Source organism: Papio anubis, chromosome 11, assembly GCF_008728515.1.
Source record: "Papio anubis isolate 15944 chromosome 11, Panubis1.0, whole genome shotgun sequence".
NCBI classification, from domain to species: Eukaryota; Metazoa; Chordata; class Mammalia; order Primates; family Cercopithecidae; genus Papio; species Papio anubis.
Genome location: NC_044986.1, coordinates 65,707,639 through 65,730,694, shown reverse-complemented (window position 1 = coordinate 65,730,694; position 23,056 = coordinate 65,707,639). Strand labels below are relative to the sequence as shown.

Genomic DNA, 23,056 nt, shown 5'->3' with positions numbered 1-23,056 from the left:
TTAGACACAGGGTCTTACTCTGTTACCCAGGCTGGAGTGCAGTGGCATGATCATGGCTCACTGTAGCCTTGACCTCCCAAGGCTCAGGTGATCCTCCTCCTCAGCCTCCTGAGTAGCTGGGACAACAGGTGAGCACCACCATGCCTGGCTAATTTTTGTATTTTTAGTAGAGGTGGGGTTTCAACATGTTACCCAGGCTGGTCTTCAGCACCTGGCCTCAAGCAATACTCCTGCCTCAGCCTCCCAAAGTGCCAAGATTATAGGCATGAGCCACTGCACCCAGCCAAAAAGAAAATTTTAAATGCTTTCAGAGACACAAAACAGATTACTCAAAAAGGAACAAGAACCAAATTGCCATTAGACTTGCAACAATGATGCAAGAAAAGAATAAGGTAATAGATTTAAAGAACAGAAGAAAGGGATCTTTGAATCTAGAATTTTATATCCAGCCAAATTAGCATTCAAATATGATGGCATAATAAAAATATTTTCAGTCATTTAAACCCTCAGCTTGCCACATAGTATCTGTCCATCAAAACACTTAGAGGAAGCCAAATAAGTGAAGGTTTATGAATAATAACACAGAACTAAAATTCTAGCCCATTTCAGTATGATGGGCTATAGGGGTAGGAGAAATCAAAATACGTAAAAGCATGCTGAAATACTTGTCTTCTTTGGGAGAAGATATATCTATCAATCCTTCGCTTCCATCCTATATATACGTAGGATATATATAGATATATAAAATATCCCATTATATGTAATTATAGATAAACATAATAGCTATAATTACAAATAATTATTGATTGAATGATTTGATGTTTAATTATGCTAATTAATAAATAATTTTAATCATTTAAAATCAATATCTTAAAATTAAGATATTAATTTTTTTTTTTTTGAGGCGGAGTGTCACTGTGTCGCCCAGGCTGAAGTGCAGTGGCCGAATCTCGGCTCACTGTGAGCTCTGCCTCCCGGGTTCACGCCATTCTCCTGCCTCAGCCCCCCGAGTAGCTGGGACTACGGGCGCCCGCCACCACTCCTGGCTAGTTTTTTGTATTTTTTAGTAGAGACGGGGTTTCACCGTGTTAGCCACGATGGTCTTGATCTCCTGACCTCGTGATCTGCCCGTCTCGGCCTCCCAAAGTGCTGGGATTACAGGGGTGAGCCACCGCGCCCGGCCGATACTAATTTTTTTTAAAGACAGAGTCTTACCATGTTGCCCAGGTTGGAGGGCAGTGGCGTGACCTCAGTTCACTGCAGCCTCCGCCTCCTGGGTTGGAGCAATTCTCATGGCTCAGCCTCCTGAGTAGCTGGGATTACAGGCGTGCACTCTCACACCTGGCTAATTTTTGTATTTTTAGTAGAGACAGGATTTCACCATGTTAACCAGGCTGGTCTCAAACTCACAACCTCAGGTGTGAGTTTGAGACTCAACCACCTTCGCCTCCCAAAGTGCTGGGATTACAGGCATGAACCACTGTGCCTGGCCAGATGTTAAAATTCTAATAAATTAACCACTAAATATTAAAGCAAGAATTGTTAGACCTACGGAAATACTCTGACAAATCCACATTATAAGAATAAATTTAGGCCGGGCGCAGTGGCTCAAGCCTGTAATCCCAGCACTTTGGGAGGCCGAGACGGGCGGATCACAAGGTCAGGAGATCGAGACCATCCTGGCTAACACGGTGAAACCCCGTCTCTATTAAGAAATACAAAAAACTAGCCGGGCGAGGTGGCGGGCACCTGTAGTCCCAGCTACTCGGGAGACTGAGGCCGGAGAATGGCGTGAACCCGGGAGGCGGAGCTTGCAGTGAGCTGAGATCCGGCCACTGCACTCCAGCCTGGGCGACAGAGCGAGATTCCGTCAAAAAAAAAAAAAAAAAAAAAAAAAGAATAAATTTAAATGTATTTTTCTCTGCCATTAGGTCAAGCAAGCAAACAAATGAAATCAACAAAGTTATAAAAGATTTGAACAAGTTTAATATAATAAATATATAGAATTATTTATTTAATACAATATATATATACTTATATATTTTTTCCTTTTTCTTTTTCTTTTTTTTTTTTTCTTTTTTTTTTTTTAGGAGTTTCACTCTTGTTGCCCAGGCTGGAGTGCAATGATGTGATCTTGGCTCACTGCAACCTCTGCCTCCTGGGTTCAAGCAATTCTCCTGCCTCAGCCTCCTGAGTAGCTGGGGTGACAGGTGCCCAGCACCACGCTCAGCTAATTTTTTTGTATTTTTAGTAGAGACAGGATTTCACTATGTTGGTCAGGCTGGTCTCAACTCCTGACCTCAGGCGATCCACCTGCCTCAGCCTCCCAAAGTGCTGGGATTACAGGCATGAGCCACTGTGCCCAACTAATGCAGAATATATTTTAAGTGCATATGAAAAGCATTCAAATTTCAAAGCAAACATATTTATAAAGCAAGTCGTAATAAATTTGTAAATAATTAAGATAATTTAGACCAGGGATTGACAAACTGAATTGCAGGACAAATCCAGCCTGCCACTTATTTTTGAAAATAAAGTTTTATTAGAACCAAGCCATACCCGTTCATTTACATGTTGTCTATGGCTCCTTTTTTGTTATAACAGCACAGATCATATGGCCCACAGAGCGTACAATTGTGACTGCCTGGCCCTTTACAGAAATAAGTAGTTAATCCCTGATATAGGCCATAGATCAACACACAATTAAGTTAAAAATTAACAAAATGATCAAATTTAAAACAATATACTTGGAAATTATAAATGTACAAACTTAAGCTTTTTTTTCCTTTTAACATTTTTATTTATTTATTTATTTTAAATCTAGTAGAGATGGGGTCTCGCCATGTTGCCCAGGCTGGTCTCAAATTCCTGGCCTCAAGCTATCCTCCCGCCTTGGCCTCCCAACGTGCTGGGATTACAGACGTAAGCCACCGCGTCCGGCCTTAAAAGTTGTTGTTGTTTTTTTTTTTAAATAACTCATGAGTAAAATAAGACATTGTAATGGGAATTTAAAATATTTAGAATTGGTGGTTAGGATGTAGGATGTAAGAGGGGAACAGTAGACCATTGTGTCCACTATGGCAATTAGAAAAAATATATATGGATAAACTAAAAAACATATATATTTCTTTTTAGAGACACTGGAAGGCTGGAAATCTAATGGAACTAAATTCCAGAGCAGAAGGGACCCTTGCAAAGTGAGTGGAGATTCGTGACTGCTTTCCTCTATGAGGGCATTTGTTGAGTCTTGGCATGGGTTGGGGAGATTAGACTTGCCAGAATAGAGACAAGCCTACTCAGGGAGAATAAGAAACCAGCCAGCTTTTCTGGTCATGTGAGCTGGCTAGACAGAGTAGAATCTGGAGAAGCTTCAAATGCATAGCTGGTTTTCCTCACCTGCCAGTTCACCCCACAGGATTTTTGCTAAGTTCTGGGCAGTAGAGAAGGCTAGATTGAAATTCAGAGAAAGATATCCTATAATATTGTTGTATTTGAGAAAGAGAAGGCTGCTTGAAAAAAGGGCCTGTAATAAACACAAGACAGGCACGACTCTAAGATATTTGAAATTTTTTTTTTTTTTTTGAGACAGAGTTTTGCTGTCACCCAGGCTGGAGTGCAGTGGTGCCATCTCAGCTCACAGCAACCTCTGCCTCCTGAGTTCAAGCAATTCTCCTGCCTCAGCCTCCCAAGTAGCTGGAATTACAGGTGTGTGCCACCATGCCCAGGTACTTTTTGTATTTTTAGTAGAGATGGGGTTTCACCATGTTGGCCAGGCTGGTCTCAAACTCCTGACCTTGGGTGATCTGCCTGCTTTGACCTCCCAAAGTGTTGGGATTACAAACGTGAGCCACTGCACCTGGCCGAAACCATTTTTTAAATTAAATTTGAAAAACTAAAAAAATACAGATGAGGTCTCACTATGTTGCCCAGGTTGGTCTTGAACTCCTGAGCTCAAATGATCATCCTGCCTCAGCCTACCAAAGTGCTAGGATGACAGGTATGAGCCACCATGCTCAGCTGATATTTGAAACAAAAAGTAAACTGATCCAGCTCAATATCAGACTGGATCAAAGTGATCAGTTCATCACCTTAGCTGCCAGAGAGAAGAAAGAGTGTTCTCTCTCTGGTGAAAAATAATATCTACATCAGACTTTATGGCTATTTATGCATAATATTAAAAATATATAATATATGCAAACAAGTAGAAAAATGTGACCTGTAAGCAAGAGAAAAAATAGACAACAAAAACAGTCCTACAGGTAACCCAGATGTTGGAATTAGTAGACAAGGACTTTAAGATGCTTTTTCGTAATTATGTTAAATAAAAATAAAAGACAAAATGGATGAAAAGATAAAGAATGTCAATAGAGAAATGAAATCTTTAAAAAAGAATATGGGGCTGGGTGCAGTGGCTCACGCCTGTAATCCCAGCACTTTGGGAGGCCGAGGAGGGTGGATCATGAGGTCAGGAGATCGAGACCATCCTGGCTGACACGGTGAAACCCCGTCTCTACTAAAAATACAAAAAAATTAGCCAGGCGTGGTGGCTGGCGCCTGTAGTCCCAGCTACTCGGGAGGCTGAGGCAGGAGAATGGCATGAACCCGAGAGGCGGAGCTTGCAGTGAGCCGAGATCGCGACACTGATCCTGCACTCCTGCCTAGGTAACAGAGAGAGACTCCATCTCAAAAAAAGAAAAAAAAATAAGAACTTCAAAATTGTCGCTGTTATTAGGTTCCTGCTGGATCTTGCCACATAATGCATTAATAAACACACACATGTATTATTACCATAGTGCCACTTTAACGTTTTAATAAATGTAATTCACACTATTAATTTCCCTTGTAATCCTATGTATTTTATGCATTTAAAAACGTTATTCTGAGCAAGAATACAAGGTTTCACATGATTGACGTGCACACACACACATACATGTGCACAAAGGTTGAGCATTCCTGATCTAAAGAATATAGGAAATGGTCAGAACTGTCATCACCTTGTTCCTGTTTACCATGTTGTATTACAGATATTTATAGATCTTTCTTTCCTTACTAGCCTATGAATTCTTACAGAGCAGGGATGACATCTTTTATTTCTTTGGGTCTTCAGTGCATAGAACAGGGCTTGGCATCCATTGAGTCATCATTTATAGAATATCTTCGGTGTATAAGGATTGAGCCCCATTGGGTGAGGAAGGAGAATGGAGAGATTCAAAGGAAAGTGATAATTAATTCATGTGCTTATTTGAGCATTCAGTCTTTCATTCAGAAAACTGTTCAATTGCTACTCAATGCCAGCCAGTATGGTAGGCTCTGGGGACAACAGGAAAAATGAAACCTAAGTCTTTATTCTCATGGAGCACCCATTCCAGCTAATGGGAGAAAGATAGATGAAAGATTTCTGAAGAAAGACAAATGAGAATGAACTCACTTGTTCGGGAAAGGCAGCATCATGGGGAAAATCTTATTCTTAAATCTATATTCATCAACTCTTTTTGGGCAAAATGTTACTGGGAGAACGTAACACTTAAGGCTACAAAATGAAGATAAAGATGCTCTCTCTTCCTTTTTTTTTTTTTTTTTTTTTAGGACAGACTTGCTGTGCACCCAGTCTGGAGTGCAGTGTCATAATCTTGGCTCACTGCAACCTCCACCTCCTGGGTTCAAGTGATTCTCCTGCTTCAGCCTCCCAAGTAGCTGGGATTACAGGCACCTGCCACCATGCCTGGCTAAGTTTTTGTATTTTTAGTAGAGATGAGGTTTCACCATGTTGGCCAGGCTGGTCTCGAACTCCTGACCTCCAGTGATCTACCCACCTCGGCCTCCCAAAGTGCAGGGTTTACAGGCATGAGCCACCATGCCCAGCTGAAGATGCTTAGAAGGAAAAGTCAGCTAGGTGCAGTGGAGTGTGCCTGTAGTCCCAGCTGCTGGGGAGGTTAAGGTGGGGGGATTGCTTGAGCCCAAGAGTTTGAGAGCAGCCTGGATAACATAGCGAGACCCTGCCTTGAAAAAAGAGAGAGAAAAATAAAGTCTTTGGAGCTCTCACGAGGACAGTTTACCTTGTTGCATGGTTGCTGGTCTTGCCTACTAAACTTTGAGAAGTTAACCCTCCATTGCCCAAGATGTTTCAGGGGCTGGCCTGTCCAAACACAGCAAGATAGATGTCTGCCCCCTCTGGAGTTCTGGTGCTTGTTCAAGGATTCTATGATGCGATCAATTAGTCAGAATGTGCAAGGTTGCCTAGATACTTTGGGGCTCCTTTTTCTTGTAAGAGACCAGGGCTGGGTGAGAAGGGACTGGGTGACCTCCCCTAACCTGCCAAACATGTGCTGAGAGACCAGGTCATGGAAGAACTTAGTGGCACAACAACCTGAATCTACGGGTCAGATCACTTGTCCGGGAAAGACAGCAAAGAGAAAGATCCCTGGCAGAACCAGGGGAAAGAGGGACTGGAAGCTGAGGATGTCTTACCATAAAATGGGAGAACTGGGGAAAGAGAATAAGGACAGCAAGGTTTTCAGTTGATTAAGATGAAACCTGATAAGGTGAAACATTTCTCCAAAGAGGCATAACTTCAAAATATAAAAAAGATACATTTAAAACATTCATACGCCATTTATCTAAAGAGATATAACCTTAAAATAAAAAAGAGATAATTTTGATAAATCTAGGACCTGTTCACAGCAGTACCACCATACATTTGTGTTGAAAGTATGGACCAGACACGGTGACTCATGACTATATATCTCAGCACTTTGGAAGGCCAAAGCGGGAGGATCACTTGAGGCCAGGAGTTTGAGACAAGTCAGGGCAACATAGTGAGACTCCTGTCTCTACAAAAAATTTAAAAATTAGCTGGCATGGTGGCATGTGCCTGTGGTCCCAGCTGCTTGGGAAGCTGAGATGCGAGAATGCCTTCAGCCCAGGAGGTCAAGGTTGCAGTGATTCATGATTGCGCCACCATGCTCCAACCTGGGTGACAGAGTGAGACCTTGTCTCAAAAAACAACAAAAAAGAAAGTATAAAAAATATGTCCCAAGGAACCCTCAGCTCCCTCATTACCCCCAGCCCTAGCTGGCCTCTCTCTCTCGGTCTTTAGACTCATCCCCCTTCACTCCATCTGGACATCCTGCTCCAGCAAATGGTGACACTTAGAGCTGGAATCCAAAACCCTTTTTTTTTTTTTGAGATGGAGTCTCATTCTGTCACCCAGACTGGAGTACAGTAGCTCGATCTCAGCTCACTGCAACCTCCACCTCCAGGTGCAAGTGATTCTCCTGACTCAGCCTCCCAAGTAGCTGGGATCACAGGCATGCACCACCATGCCTGGCTATTTTTTTTTGTGTGTGTGTGTGTTTTTACAATATTTTGTATTTTTAGTAGAGACGCATTTCATCATGCTGGCCAGGCTGGTCTCGAACTCCTGAACTCGGGTGATCTGCCTGCCTTGGCCACCCAAAATGCTGGAATTACAGGCATGAGCCACCATGCCTGGCCAAAGCCATAATCTTTTGAAGAGACAGCAAGAACACTCTGTGGAGCTGTCATAATTAAGTATGTAACTAAGCAAATAAATAAAAATAAAATCACTCGATTATTCTTTTCAGTTTGTTTCCCATGACAATAACAAGAGTTGACAATTTCTTTCCTTCCTTCCTTCCTTTCTTCCTTTCTTTTCTTTCTCTCTTTCTCTTTTGTTTCTCTTTCTTTCTTTCTTTCTTTCTTTCTTTCTTTCTTTCTTTCTTTCTTTCTTTCCTTTCTTTCTCTTTCTCTCTCTCTCTTTTTTTTTTTTTTTTTAAGAAGCAGGGTCTCATTCTGTTGCCCGGGCTGGAGTGCAGTGGTGCAGTCATAGCTCATTGTAACCTGGAACCTAGACTCGAGAGATACACCCCACCTCAGCCTCCTGAGTGACTGGGACTGCAGGTGTGCACCACCACATTCAACTAATTAAAACAAAAATTGTTTTTGAACAGATGGGGGTCTTGATATGTTGCCCAAGCTAATCTTGAACTCCTGGCCTCAAGCAATCTTCCTGACTTGGCCTCCCAAAGAGCTGAGATTACAGGTGTGAGCCACCATACCCAGTCTATACTTTTTCTGAAGAAAATTTCTTGAAAAGTGCTATTTTTTCAATCATGCCTCCCACAAGTAAGTATTTGATAGGAATGGCACAGTGCTAGGTTCACTAGAGCAATACAAGAATGTGTTTGACAAAGAGTTTACAATCTATCTGGCCAGATGTAAAACTCATACAGATAACTATGTGCAAAACAGAAAGGCACAGGCAGTTCAGGTAAAGTGGGGAAGAGAGGAGAGAGAGAGGAAGTCCACTGGAGAAATGGTCAGGGATAGGCCAATTCCACATAGTTCTGCAGGGTAGAATGGAGATCAGTGGGGTGTATGGGAGGAACCGAGCTCAGAAGTCAGAAGGACTTCCAGTCAACTCCAGCTGTTCAAAAGCAAGAGCTGTAGATCTGCCGGGCGCGGTGGCTCAAGCCTGTAATCCCAGCACTTTGGGAGGCCGAGACGGGCAGATCACAAGGTCAGGAGATCGAGACCATCCTGGCTAACACGGTGAAACCCCGTCTCTACTAAAAAAAATACAAAAAAAAAAAAAACAAAACTAGCTGGGCAAGGTGGCAGGCGCCTGTAGTCCCAGCTACTCCGGAGGCTGAGGCAGGAGAATGGTGTGAACCCGGGAGGCGGAGCTTGTAGTGAGCTGAGATCGTACCACCACACTCCAGCCTGGGCGACAGAGCGAGACTCCGTCTCAATTACTGGAAGTATTCCAAAGAAATCTGGATAATCTGTTAAGGATATTTTAGAAGATATTCTACATATTTCCCCCTGTTAGTAGGAAGTTTGGACTCGAGAAAAATGCTCAAGCTGCTTCTGACTCTGCATCCCTTATTCCATCAACAAAGCATAGTGTTACCAAGTAAGCCTCCCAGAAGAAATATCAGCACCTCATGCAAAGTTTATTGGAAAATCAAAACTTTTTTATTAATTTACTGGATTTCATACACCTAACAATCCTTAGAACAACTATCAACAGCTGCAACACAAACCACATGCAAAATGAAAAACAGATGCCCCAGACAGCACCCCACCTCATGGCACACACTTAATAAGGAACAAAATCAGGATGCTGACATAACTTGCTTTAAGCATGCAAAGATTCCTGCAGGCCTCCCTGGCAATCAACCTCTCTGCACCCCGGGGCTGGATACTTCAAAGTCTTTGTTCTGTCATCAGGTTTGAAGTCAACATGGCAAGTTAAGGACAAGTTAGATGAGATACCCCTAGTTCATAACATGAGTTCCTCTTGCTCTCCAGTGTTCATCCACAAGTATAGGGCCCAATCCCCTATAAGAGATGACTTAAGCATCCCAATGGGGAAACAGCCTGCCAGTCACATGGGCAGATTCTATATATTTCCAAGTCCAGCAGCCACAGGACTGAAAACCACAGAGAACTGACAGCTCAATCCTCAACTGAAAAATGTCTTGAAAGGGGATCTCTCAGGATAGACATTTTGATTTCACAAGTTGGCCCATTTTGGCCCAAATATACCAAATATAAATGTCACGTAACATCACTGCAAATCCAGTAACAAGATACTAAGAGTACCCGAGAACCTGGGGTTCTCTTTCGGCCATCCAGAAGGTGAAGTCAGCCAGGAGGGTGCCCATTGGTCTCTGACCAACTGATCTGCCAGAGGAAAAGCCGGTCAGTATCCAAGATGCATCAGATCCAATCCCAAGGGTTCCTAGTTCTCCTTCTGTGCCTGTTGTAACCTCTTGGCCACAGCAGTGATCAGTGCTGCCCCTTTTCCACTGCCATCTTCTGACAGCATGAACGTCACATCACATCGAGGGGCTAGTTCCTTCACAGTTTCCTGCAATATTCTAGAAAAGCTATGAAAAAGAGAAAGAAACATCATCAGCCCTTCCATGTAGAATCAGCACATTTATAAATGATCATAATCTAATTTCTTTAGCTTCTTCCCTTTGGTTTGCTTTTCAAGGCTCTAAACAGCTTCTTCTTCTAATTTTTTTTTTTTAGACATGGTCTCACTCTGTTGTCCAGGGTGTAGAGTGCAGTTGTGCCATCACAGCCCACTGTAGTCTCAAGTTCCCAGGCTCAAGCCCCCCAGCTCAGCCTCCCATGTAGCTGGGACTACAGGTATGCACCATCATGCCCAGCTAATATTTGTAATGTTTGTTCATTTTGTATTTTATTTTATTATTTATTTATTTGTTTATTTATCTTTTTTTTTTTGAGACGGAGTCTCGCTCTGTCGCCCAGGCTGGAGTGCAGTGGCTGGATCTCAGCTCACTGCAAGCTCTGCCTCCCAGGTTCACGCCATTCTCCTGCCTCAGCCTCCCGAGTAGCTGGGACTGCAGGCTCCCGCCACCTCGCCCGGCTATTTTTTTGTATTTTTTAGTAGAGACGGGGTTTCACCGTGTTAGCCAGGATGGTCTCGATCTCCTGACCTTATGATCCATCCATCTCAGCCTCCGAAAGTGCTGGGATTACAGGCTTGAGCCACTGCGCCCAGACTGTATTTTATTTATTTATGTTTGTGGAGATGGAGTCTCCCTGTGTTGCCCAGGCTGGTCTCAAACTCCAGGGCTCAAGGGATTCTCCTGTCTCTGCCATTACAGGCATGAGCCACTGCACTCAGCCAACTTACATTTCTTGAGCTCTGTGTGAAGCACTTTACATGTACTCACTCATTTCAACCTCACACATTTAGCCCTATGTGGTAGGGATTATTAGTGCCGGCCTTTTGTGGATCAGGAACCTGGGGTTTAGAGAGATCAGCTAACATTCCCACACCGTATTACCAGTAGCAGAGGCACCAGGGCTCACACCTTGTCTGTCAGATTGAATAGGTGGCTTGACCACACAGCACTCCTAAAAGAATGGGGATGCATCTTCCCATGCCACGGCTGAGGAGGCTATGCCAAGTCCACACTTGGTCTCCAGCACCTCTGCTGCCCCACCCGCCACGCCTCTCGTGGGCACTCACTGAGGGTGCAGCTTGTACAGGGTGCCATCCACACCCACAGTGATCCTCAGGTGCTCCAGCCCCTGGTCTTCTCTCCTTTTTTCCACTATAGCGGCCAGGCCAGCACCGCAGAGCTGGGCCGCCCTCCGGGACACAGCTCCACACACCTCCTTCACCACGATGCTGTCCTCACATGTGCTGTCCAGGCCCAGCTGCTGCAGAATCGTCCTGACCTGGAGGAGGGCCAGCCGATCGCTGCAGGCAATAGAGCAGGGAGTCAGGACCTCCTTCCCAGCATCCTGGGATGTGCTCAATGCAACCCACAGCCTTCCCATTCTTAGATGCCCTTGCAGGAGTGGAGAGAAATTGACCCAGGCAATGGCTAGGCTGGAGCAGAAAGGCTTAGGAGTAGAGACCACCCCTGGAAGTTCCATCAACTTTAAAAAATAAAGTGTGAATGCCTCTGGTGTTCAGCATGTTCATATCTATGATCTCACTAGAAGCCACATGAGCTGCAGCAACCAACACACCAGGTACCTGTTTTTCAGAAGCAGAGGCTGTGGCTCAGCCTGCTAGGGCTGTGCCCTCTCGTTAGAGAGCAGGGGCTCAAATTCAACCCTTTTCACACCACCTCTCACACTTTGCCACAAACCGTGCCAACTCTCATACGCTGGCCCCCTTCAATTGGAGGCCAACTTTCCTTCTATTTAACTTTTTCTGATTCTCTTCATTTTCTTCCCTTTTTCTGATTTCTCTGCTCTTTGATAGTAAGACTGTATTTTCAGTAGTAGCCAGCAGGGTACATTCAATGAGCAAGTGAATACATGAATATACAAAATACAACCAGAACCTTAGAGAATCGGAACCAGGTAGGACTGTAAACACATGCAGAGAAACACCCATCACGGGGCAGGCTGGCTTCAGGTCTAGACCCCGGTCATCTCACAGTGAACTAATGGTACTTAAACGGAGCCCTGACTCCCACGCTAAGCGATGTGAAGTTGTATCCTTGACTGTCTCAGGTAATAATTAGAGAAGAGGAGTGTTATCAAGACAATTGAGAAACAACCTGTATGACCACACAGGGGATTCAGCAGGTAAACAGTGGTGTAGCCAAACAGGAGAATTCTTCGTAGATCTTAAAGATGAGTTTGTAGCCAACACAGGGGCTTACACCTGAAATCCCAGCACTTTGGGAGGCTGAGGCAGGAGAATCACTTTAGGCCAGGAATTTGAGACCAGTCTGGGCTACATAACAAGACCCCAAGACCCCATCTCTAAAACAAACAAAAAAAAAGATGATGCCATGGAAAATCTTCATGACATAATGACATAGTGAAAAAATGGATTATAAAATACTATGCATGGTATAATGTTGGTTTTTTATTTTAATGTTTGCCCTTGCCAAGATAAAAAAAGATACACAGCCGGGTGCAGTGGCTCAAGCCTGTAATCCCAGCACTTTGGGAGGCCGAGACGGGTGGATCACAAGGTCAGGAGATCGAGACCATCCTGGCTAACACGGTGAAACCCCGTCTCTACTAAAAAATACAAAAAACTAGCCGGGTGAGTTGGCGGGCGCCTGTAATCCCAGCTACTCGGGAGGCTGAGGCAGGAGAATGGCGTGAACCTGGGAGGCGGAGCTTGCAGTGAGCTGAGATCCAGCCACTGCACTCCAGCCTGGGCGACAGAGTGAGACTCCGTCTCAAAAAAAAAAAAAAAAAAAAAAAGACACACACACACCCACATACATGTAAGGAAATCTATTCAGACATTGGGAGGATTACAGGTAATTTCTTTTTTTTTTTTTTTTTTTTTGAGACTGAATTTCGCTCTTGTTGCCCAGGCTGGAGTGCAATGATCTCAGCTCACCACAACCTACGCCTCCTGGGTTCAAGTGATTCTCCTGCCTCAGCTTCCCAAGTAGCTGGGATTATAGCCCCACCACCATGCCCAGCTAATATTTGTATTTTTAGTACAGACAGAGTTTCACCATGTTGGCCAGCCTGGTCTTGAACTCCTGACCTCAGGTGATCTGTCTGCCTTGGCCTCCCAAAGTGCTGGGATTACAGGCGTGAGCCACCACACCTAGCTTAATCCTTATTTTTCTTCTTTTGCTTATCTGTATTTTTTAGATTCTCTAAAATGAATGAATAACATTTGTATAGTAAGGAAAAAAGGTTGGTGTGTCTAAAGAGAAAGCCTGCAATTCCTTCCTGGGTCCAGCCTTTGACAGCTTACTTAGTTCAAGTACATTCCCTTCCTGATCCTCAGAGCAATCCTGGGAGTTAAGCAACAGGACAATTATTTCTGTTATGAAGCAGGAAACTGGAATGCAAAGAGGTGAAACAACCTGCCTCAGCTCATGCAGCATAAACAGGTTAAGTAGTGGAGATAAATCTTAAAACTCAAGCTCTAAGACTGTAAATTCAGGGACCTTCCCCCTGAGAACACTGTCCCATCCATTTGACAAACTGCTTTGAAATGGGCTGCAGTTAGCACGGCACCTACCAATTCCCATTGGCACTAGGTGGATAATTTTCTTTTTATTCCAGGAAGGTTTTAAAAAACAAAACCTGGCCGGGCATGGTGGCTCATGCCTGTAATCCTACCACTTTGGGAGGTCTAGGCAGGTGGATTGCTTGAGCCCAGGAATTCAAGACCAATCTAGGCAACATGGTGAAACCCCATCTCTACAAAAAATACAAAAATTAGCTAGGTGTAGCGGTGTGTGCCTGTAGTCCCAGCTACTTGACAGTGGGTGGAAGCAGGGGAGAGAAGCAGTGGTGGCAGCTGAGGTGGGAGGATCACTTGAACCCGGGAGGTTGAGGATGCACTGAGCAGTGATTGCGTCACTGCCCTCCAGCCCAGGCAACAGAGTGAGGCCCTGTCTCAGAAAACAAAAAAACAAAACAACAACCTGTAGAAATCAAAACATTCAAAACAGACACTTCTTGTGCAGCAGAAGCAAATAATTCTGGGGGTATAAGAGTGTTACCACCTTGCGCTTGTCTAGGAACAACTTTCCTTTTATTACAGAAAAAAGAAAAGCAAGGCAAAGATAAGTAAACTTGCTTATCTATTGCTCATGAGAGAGAAGCTGTTTTACACAGCAAAATAGGATCCCTTTGGTCACCAAACATGATGATTTTTAACCCATCTGTTCAGATTGGATGGGGTGAAGACTAGACAGGAGAAGGATGCTGAGCATTTGCTAGTTAACACCCCAAAAATATATAATCGCTGCTGGTGTTATTGATTCCGCCATCCTCTCCTTAAACAATAAGAACTCCCCTTAAACAGCCCATCTGATTTACCTCATTACGTACACCACTTTCATGTATAATGTGTTTTCTTTTTTCCCCCACTGGAAAGTGATTTTTCACTTGTGGGCATCTGACCATAAAGACCAGGAGAATTAAATGAATGAACCCAAATGGAGATAAAATCCAAAAACAAAGCATCAGATAACAGCCAGTGCTAGCACAAAAAGCAGTGGAACTGACATATTTGTACATAACTGGTGGTGATGGAAATTGAAACTACTTTTTTTAAAAAAAAATACTGCACCCATGGGGAAATACTCTTTTAACCAAATGTTTCTACTACTGACGAAATGATTTGCAATATTCAAATGACTATGTGTACTAAAAGAACAACTACGGTTACTCAGAATAACAGGAATTTATAAATTATAAACTAGACATCCTATACTAAAGGGAAAGTTTAGTAAATTATAGTACAGTAACATAGTATAATATGCAGCCATTCAAAGTGATAATTACACCAAAGAGTTGATAGGGGAAAGTTCCTCTTTCTAGAAGTATTCCAGCTAATAACTGCAGGAATCATCACCATTTACGATGTCTAGTGAAATAATAGATCCAGGCAATATGCATCAATGACTGATAACATCCTAAAAGAAAGAGAGACAGACAGACAACTCAATGCCACCTAAGAAATATTCTTGTCCAAAATTAACTACTGAATCTAACTAAGCACCTGGGTCTAAACTAAGTGTTTTTGGGAAATACAAGAAGACAGAGGAAAATGCTAAATGCTGCAATCCACAAAATCTAGAATACAGGAAACTCATAGGATAAGACAACAGTTTTTTCAACAAATACATGGCAAGGGAAAGCAAGACAGGGAGAGGAAACCCATAGATTAAAAGAGATTATTTAAACATATTAACCAAATGCAGTGTGTAAACTTTGTCTGGATACTGATGCAAACAAAAGAACTGTAAAAACCATTAATTTTTGGCAATTCAGGAAATAAGAATGCTAACAGGACATTTTGTGAGACTGAGGTTTATCATTAGATTTTTAAGTGTGATAATGGTACTGTAGTTATGTTTTATTAAGAACCCTCATATTTCAGAATACATTATGAAATATTTACAGATGAACTGATGTAAGATGTGGGGTTTGTTTCAAATTAACCCATCCTGGGGATGAGGACAGCAGGACTGTATAGATGAGCCCAGTTTGGCCATGAGTTTATTATTGTTGAAAGTGGTGATGGAAATATTGAGCTCACTTTACCTCTCTTTCCACTTTTGTATATGCTTAAGACTTTGTATAATAAAAAACAAAATAGCCGGGCATGGTGGCTCACGCCTGTAATCCCAACACTTTGGGAGGCCGAGGCAGGTGGATCACCTGAGGTCAGGAGTTCAAGACGAGCCTGACCAACGTGGTGAAACCCAATCTCTACTAAAATAATACAAAAAATTATCTGGGCCGGGTGGCACAGGCCTGTTATCCCAGCTGAGGCTGAGGCAGGAGAATCACTTGAACCCAGGAGGCAGAGGTTGCAGTGAGCCGAGATCACGCCATTGCACTCCAGCCTGGGCAACAAGAGTGAAACTTTGTCTCAAAATAATTAAAAAAACAAAAACCAGAATTTTAAATGAAAATTTTCATGAACAAACACTGAAAACATAATACACAGAGTGATAAATGTAATGATTATGATTATGAAAAATGTTTGCATGCATTCAAGAACTTAAAAGGAGCTGGGCGCACTGGCTCACACCTGTAATCCTAGCACTTTGGGAGGCTGAGGTGAGCAGATTGCTTGAGGTCAGGAGTTTGAGACCAGCCTGGACAACATGGGGAAACCCCATCTCTACAAAAAATGCAAATATTAGCTGGGCATTGTGGTGTGCACCTGTGGTCCCAGCTACTCAGGAGGCTGAGGTGGGAGGATTACCTGAGCCCTGGAGATAGAGGCTATAATGAGCTGCAATTGCACCACCGCACTCCAGTCTAAGTGACAGAGTGAGCCCTGTCACCAAAAAAAAAAACAACAACAACAAAAAAAAACCTTAAAAAGGAAATATAATATGCAAAAATCATGTGGTTGATTTTTTCAGGAACAAAAGAGGATTATTTTTTAGCCTTAATCTAACTCCTGTGTAACTATTTAGGAAGCTTGGTGGAGGACTTAGTCATTTCTGCTAAACATTCTGAGACCCAGGCGGGCTGCAGGCCCCAGAGTGCTATACACATGGTCCTCGAGGCTGTGATCCTGAATCAGTTGGAAAGAGAAGAGCAGCCCCAGGAGGCAATCCCTTGTCCAGCCAGGGCCTTTCTGTTTTTCTTTTTAAACCTCAAATTGGCCCAACCCCAGCGCAGTGGCAGCATACGCCAGTCAGAGCCTCATGATGAACTTGATCACAGGTCACCTTTCAATCTGGGACAGGAACTTGGTTTCGAAGATGCCCCTGGTCCGGAGACGCTCTGAAATCTGCCCTCGGAAGAGGAGACCCTGCTTGGTCAGGTCGATCAGGATCTGCCGCACAATCTCCCCCAAGTACATCCCACTGGTCATTTTCTCATATCTGTTTGGCGAAGAGGGATAAGGTTGGGACAGACATGCAATGCAGAAGACCACATGATGTGAGAAGGCCAGGCTTTGGAACCACGCATGGGCGCTAAGCAAAAGTTAGTCCCTGGTCTTGGCCCCAAAGCCAATGCTCATTGGCTTTGTGTTACAAATCTGTTCCACTGGAGATTCTGCTCTGTGAGTTAACACATTGAAACTGTCTGCATGCACCAGGGGTGCTCAAAAGCATTAATTCCCTTCCTCCTTTCTATTGGGCTGTGAGCTCCATGAGGGCCAAGAGAGCAAGAGAGAAAAGGGGCCTCGTACTGACCAGGCACTCTGCACAGGATGTGTAATGGTGACACACATCATCATTAACAACAGTGACACAGAGGCAGACTCCCACTGCTTGCAGAGTCAAATGGAAAGCATTTATGTGCTGGGCTTGGGTTCTCTTCACTGCTCAAGACCTCATCAGTCTAAGGGATTAACACCAGAACAAACAAACAATGGTGGTTTCAAGACAAGTTCAAAGGTGCTGCCCCTTAAAACCTCAGTCCAAAAATGTGAGCCTTCAGTGGCTGCAGACACAACACTAATTAGAATGAACTGCCCCTTGGGAAGAGCCGTGATACTCAGATGCCCCAACTTAGGATTCAGAGGGAAGGTCCCTTCTTTTTGGAGCAATCCCTGCTTCAGCTGGGCTTACCACAACTCACCTGCCTTCCAGTTACAAGACTGATGCCAAAGGGGAGAGAAACCACCAGGGCCAGTCTCGGTCTTTTCTGAGCCTCTTCCTAGACAACGTTCTCAGTTCAACAGTTCCCAAGGTGTCCATGGCCTAGGCATCCCCTCACATTTCCCATCTGCTCAAGCTCTCAACTTGGATAGCACCCCTAACAATAAATCTATGTTTCCCATTATTTTCTATATTAAGACATTGAGCTTAGTTTTAATAAAGACCATATGGCCTGCAAAACCTAAAACATTTACTATCTGTTCTTTTACAGAATAAGTGTGCCAACTCCTCTTCTAGGGGATGGGCCTGGGTTAATAATCAAGTTTTAGCATGTGATATCGTTTGGATTTATGTCTCCACCAAAATCTCAAGTTGAATTGCAATCCCCAGTATTGGAGGAGGGGCCTGCTGGGAGGTGACTGGATCATGGGGGCGGATTGCCCCCTGTTGTTCTGGTGATAGTGAGTGGGTTCTCACAAGATCTGGTTGTTTTAATAGTGTGTAACACCTCCCCCTTCACTCTTTCTTCCTCTTTCTCCAGCCATGTAAGACATGCCTGCTTCCCCTTCATGTTCTGCCATTATAGTAAGTTTCCTGAGGCCTCCCCAGCCATGCTTCCTGTACAGCCTGTGGAACTGTGAGCCAATTAAACCTCTTTTCTCCATAAATTACCCAGTCTCAGGTAGTTCTTTATAGCAACGGGAGAATGGACTAATATCACACGCCAGCTCTATCTCTGCTATCCCTTTCTCTCATAATAACAGAATGCAAGTGAAATCTACTCTAATTTATTTTTTAAACCATTCATTATTTTCAGTATTTTTCGTGTGGTTAGTTATTGGAATACACTTCACAAGTGATTGTGACCCATGGTAGGACATGACATCATGGTCAAGAATCAGCATTCTCATCCATCACAGGTGGCCACTTCCCCACTCCCAGAGAAGGTCACCAACCTAGTAGCCAGCTCTTGAAGGCCTGAAGATGTTGGCTTCTGAAAGAGACTTACTAAAAGCCCATCCCAAGAGGGGTCACTGAGTCACCATGCCCTTGGCGAATGAACATGCTGGCAGCCTCTGCCTCACTTCCAGAACCACCACTAGACCTTATGGGGCCTTATGGTAATTAGAAAAAGGGACTTTTCCCTTTTACCTGTTGCAAACTTGTCATAATATTTTTCTTTTGTTCCAATAGGTATTTCACTGACATTCGACAGCTGTAATAAGCAAACAAAGCTATGCTGTCTATGGTACCCCCTTAGGTCTCGTAGTGTTGTTCACTACACAACCCACATAAATGCACACATCCACCCTCTTCACCTCTGCTTGCCAGGATTCAAGGACCCCTCGTCCACCTCCGTGTCGTATCGGGTCCGGATGTCATCTATGCAGCCATTGTCTCCAAATCCTCCCCACTCTGTGTTGATGCACATCTTCCCTTCGTCCCCCTCCACCATCTCGATGTTCCTCATGTCCTCCATGTAGCACATGTTGCTGCCTGTTCCTAGAAGGAATTGTGAAAGAACATTAGTCTTCAAAGACACCACCAGGTTTTAGAAAGGCAGCAGAGTGCAGCAAATAAGAATTTAGGCTTGGAGTCAGATATGACTGGATGTGATTCCAGCTTTACAGTCATAGCTGGCTAACCTTGGGCAAGCATCTCATCTTTCACAGGCTCAGTTTCTTCATTTCTGAGAAGGAAATAATGGGTTTTATGAAGTGATATTTTTAAGTTTCCTTCCATGGTAAGCATTCAATAAATGGTAGCTGCCGACTTCATCATCATTATCATCATTACTGTTAAGCCATAGGCACACAAAGCTTCCAAGCAGTCGTAAAATTAGCAGTCAGAGCTGGAAGGGACCATGAGGAATCATCTAGTCTTGGATAAACAAATGCTTGGCATCTGTTAGCCACCCTCTTCTTCCTTGCCCATGACTTGGCCTCAGAACTATTCTCAGCACAGCAGTCCAGGCAAGTATTTTAGTCAATCAACAGGCCTCACCTCTTTGCCCTCCTATATCTAGCCCAATCCCTCCCACAGATGAAGAAACTCAAGTCAGACAGAATAAGCCACCTGCCCAAGCTCACAAAGCTGGTAAGAATTAGAGTGAGAGGAAACCTCTCACCTGGCATGGGAGATAGCTCAGTACATCCCCACCTGCTTGTTCCACCTGCTGCTTATATCCAGAAAGCCCAGATGATCAAATGGAACAACTTTTCTAGGTTCTATCATTACTTAGCCTGTGCCTGTCACCTGGAATGCCTTTCATCCCCATCTCCACCTGTTCCAATCCTACCCATTCTACCCCTGGTAGAGACAGCATCCCCCTAGAATCTACCCTCGGCCTTACTCACTGCCAGACTTCTCCCAAAGACCCCTAAAATCCCTGTATCAGGCCACTCCTTTCCCCTCTTCTAAGTTTCTTTCCAGCTCCTCTCCTTCCTGTGCACCCCGAGAAGCAGAAGAATTCAGAGAACAGAAGAGGTGCACATTGGAGCCAGAGTGAAAATCTACAATAGCTCCCTCAGCCCCAGGTCAAGAGGATCCAACTGTAGTCTCCTTCCCCCCATCACAATCGGCCCCAAGGCCCTAATTTAAAAATCTCTTCTTCCTGTGTCATTATCCTTCCTCAATAGAAAGGATGACCTTGGCTTAGGACTCTTAATGGAGAAAGAACCTGGTGACCTGGAATCGCAATTGTAACTTCATCTCTGCCTTGGGCAGAGCCTCTGTATAACGGGACAATGCCCACCCTCTCACATTGTTAAAAGGGAACCATCAACGGGTCCAGTGGGATTAGGCCAATGGGCCATGCCTGACCACTTACCTGCAATCAAGCCAATCTCACAATTCGGATCTTCATAGCCACAGGTCATCATGGTCCCCACTGTATCATTCACAACTGCAACGATGTCCAGGTCAAATTCCTAAAAAAACAAAACAAACAAACAAACAAAAACCCAGCTCTACTATGAGTTGAATGTGCCAAACAGGCTTAGGAGGCACGTGTCATCCCCAGGCAGGCAGAGACCAGTCACAGGAACTGGGCAGAGGATAGCAGAGCAGAGGGGCCTGGGGAAGGCGGCAAGAGCAGGCATGAGCCTCAACACCACATCCTACGTTTCTCCTCTTGATGGCTTCCCTGAGCATGTCCACCACGTCCTCCCCTTCACAGTCAGTGGCCTTGAAACCTTTGGTCCACCCTATGAGTGTTCCCTGAAAGAAAGGAGGGGAAATTCATTTGAGCAAATGTTTGCTAGGACCACTGCACAACCTCAACATCCAACAGATGCAAGGCACTATAGTTGGCTGCTTGTCAAGTACATGTGCTTTTGACTCTGCCTCCCTCTCCACAGCCCTAACCCTGGGCACAGCAGCATCTACAGAGCACCACACTCAGGCAAGGCCTACCACTGAGTGGAAGCACTGCAGCAATTCATACTCGTCAAGGGTCAAATCATGTTCCCTGGCCATGATTACACAGAATAAAGGCCTAGGATCACAGTGATCCTACTTCTTTTTTTTTGTTTGTTTTCCTTTTTTTTTTTTTGGAGACGGAGTTTCACTCTTGTTGCCCAGGCTGGAGTGCAATGGCGCAATCTCGGCTCACTACAACCTCCACCTCCCGGGTTCAAGTGATTCTCCTGCCTCAGCCTCCCGAGTAGCTGGGACTACAGGCATGCACCACCACGCCTGGCTAATTTTTGTATTTTTAGTAAAGATGAGGTTTCACCATGTTGGCCAGGTTGGTCTCGAACTCCTGACCTCAAGTGATCCGCCCGCCTCAGCCTCCCAAAGTGCTAGGATTATAGGGGTGAGCCAGTGCGCCTGGCCTGAAAGTAGTATTTTTAATTCTCAAAAGGAAGCCCAAAGTTACATTGTCAGCCTGAGGTAGGAGTTAGTCTAGCGCTGGACTCCATCACCTAGAAAGCCAGGGTGGGCTGAAGGCAGGCAGAGCTGGGGTGTCTAGACTTGGGACAGGAAAGGCAGTCAGAAAATCTGATGGCAGCACCATCAGCCCAGTGACTGGATGCCACCTCACCCTGAGGCCATTAGCCCACAAGCCCCAGTCTCTCTCCTTTCCTCCATAGTTCTTGGGAAACTGGGCCCCTGGCTGGCTCCTTTCCGGTTGGTATGTGTACAACATTAGAGAGACACTCCCAACTGGGAAACCTCTCTTATTAATTTCAGTTACACAAAACTAATGTATTTTTTGATGTCTCTCTTTTTTTCTCCCCAGCCCTGGGTGTCTTTGCTTCTAGCTGCCCACGGGTCTCCCCTCCCTCTTCACTGTGTCTTCACGACACCTTCAGAGCTGCTGGGAGACAGGCCCAAAGGCCCAGTGTCCTGAGTCAGGAGCAGTAGCTGTGTCCTGGCGCCCAGTCAGGACCGCAGACAGCTGCACACGGCACCCTCCTGGATGGTGTATTAATTTTTAATGGCAGCAGCAATGCAGGAATGCATTAGTAGTGTAAAAAATTAAAATGTTACTGACAAGGATAGAGTTCCCTTCAACTCCTATCCTCCCAATCTGAGAGGTAACCTCTGCCATTAGTCGGATATTAATCCTTCCATAACTTTTCTTTTCCACTTATTAGTATTTTTTTTCTTTTTCCCCCCATTTCTTCTTTCAGGGGTGAAATTACACATATTTTTAAGTAAATAAATTCATACTGTGTGTGAACTACTGCAATTTTTTTTTCTAATTCAATAATGTATCTTCCAGACCCTTCCAGGCCATTTATATGGATCTGCCACATTCCTTCACTGAGCAAAATATTCCTTGAATATAATTACGCGAAAATAAAACCACGAAACACACCTATAAAACGAGTTCTATTTTTGTGATCATTTTCCAATGAGGAAACCAAGGAACAGGGAGATTAAATAACTTGCCCAAGGTCACACAGCCAATAAGCAGAGAAGCTAAGGGTAGGGGAAGGGGGACGAGGGAATCAGTGCTTAACGGGTACAGAAATTCAGATGGAAAAGAAAAAGTTTAAGAGATGGATGGTGCTGATGGCTGCACAAGAATGTGAATGTACATCATGCCATAGAAGTGTGTATTTAAAAAAATAGTTACAGTGGGAAATTTATGTTATGTATATTTTACCACAATAAGAAAATGGTACAAAAATAAAAAACTTTTTATTTTTCTTTTTTTGAGACTGAGTCTTCTCTGTTGCCCAGGCTGGAGTACAGTGGTGTAATCTCGGCTCACTGCAACCTCCACCTCCTGAGTGCTAGCGATTCTCCTGCCTCAGCCACCCAAATAGCTGAGATTACAGGCACCTGCCACCACGCCCAGCTAATTTTTGTATTTTTAGTAGAGATGGGGTTTCACCATGTTGGCCAGGCTGGTCTTGAACTCCTGACCTCAAGTGATCTGCCCGCCTCAGCCTCCCAAAGTGCTGGGATTACAGAAGTGAGCCACTGCTCCTGGCCCTGGACAAAATCTTAGTGCGTCTTTG

General features: G+C 44.3%; 2 protein-coding genes across 4 annotated transcripts in view; both read right to left on the bottom strand.

Annotated features, from left to right (window-relative positions):
- The window catches only part of HK1 (hexokinase 1), a 127,856-nt gene extending 121,676 nt beyond the window's left edge, over positions 1–6,180 (bottom strand). For both annotated transcript variants that reach the window (XM_009214783.4, XM_017962979.3), the window contains exon 1: positions 6,057–6,180. The gene's annotated coding sequence lies outside the window, so the exon portion shown is untranslated. The remainder of the gene's footprint in view (positions 1–6,056) is intronic.
- Positions 6,181–8,974: 2,794 nt separating this feature from the next.
- Positions 8,975–23,056, bottom strand: part of HKDC1 (hexokinase domain containing 1) — a 47,357-nt gene continuing 33,275 nt past the window's right edge. For both annotated transcript variants that reach the window (XM_003903849.4, XM_021943405.2), the window contains 6 exons: positions 20,706–20,801; positions 20,413–20,512; positions 18,902–19,085; positions 16,704–16,859; positions 11,033–11,266; positions 8,975–9,914 (listed from right to left, as the gene is read on the bottom strand). In XM_003903849.4, coding sequence (XP_003903898.1) covers positions 9,767–9,914; positions 11,033–11,266; positions 16,704–16,859; positions 18,902–19,085; positions 20,413–20,512; positions 20,706–20,801 — 918 coding nt within the window. In that variant the 3' untranslated portion in view covers positions 8,975–9,766. The remainder of the gene's footprint in view (positions 9,915–11,032; positions 11,267–16,703; positions 16,860–18,901; positions 19,086–20,412; positions 20,513–20,705; positions 20,802–23,056) is intronic.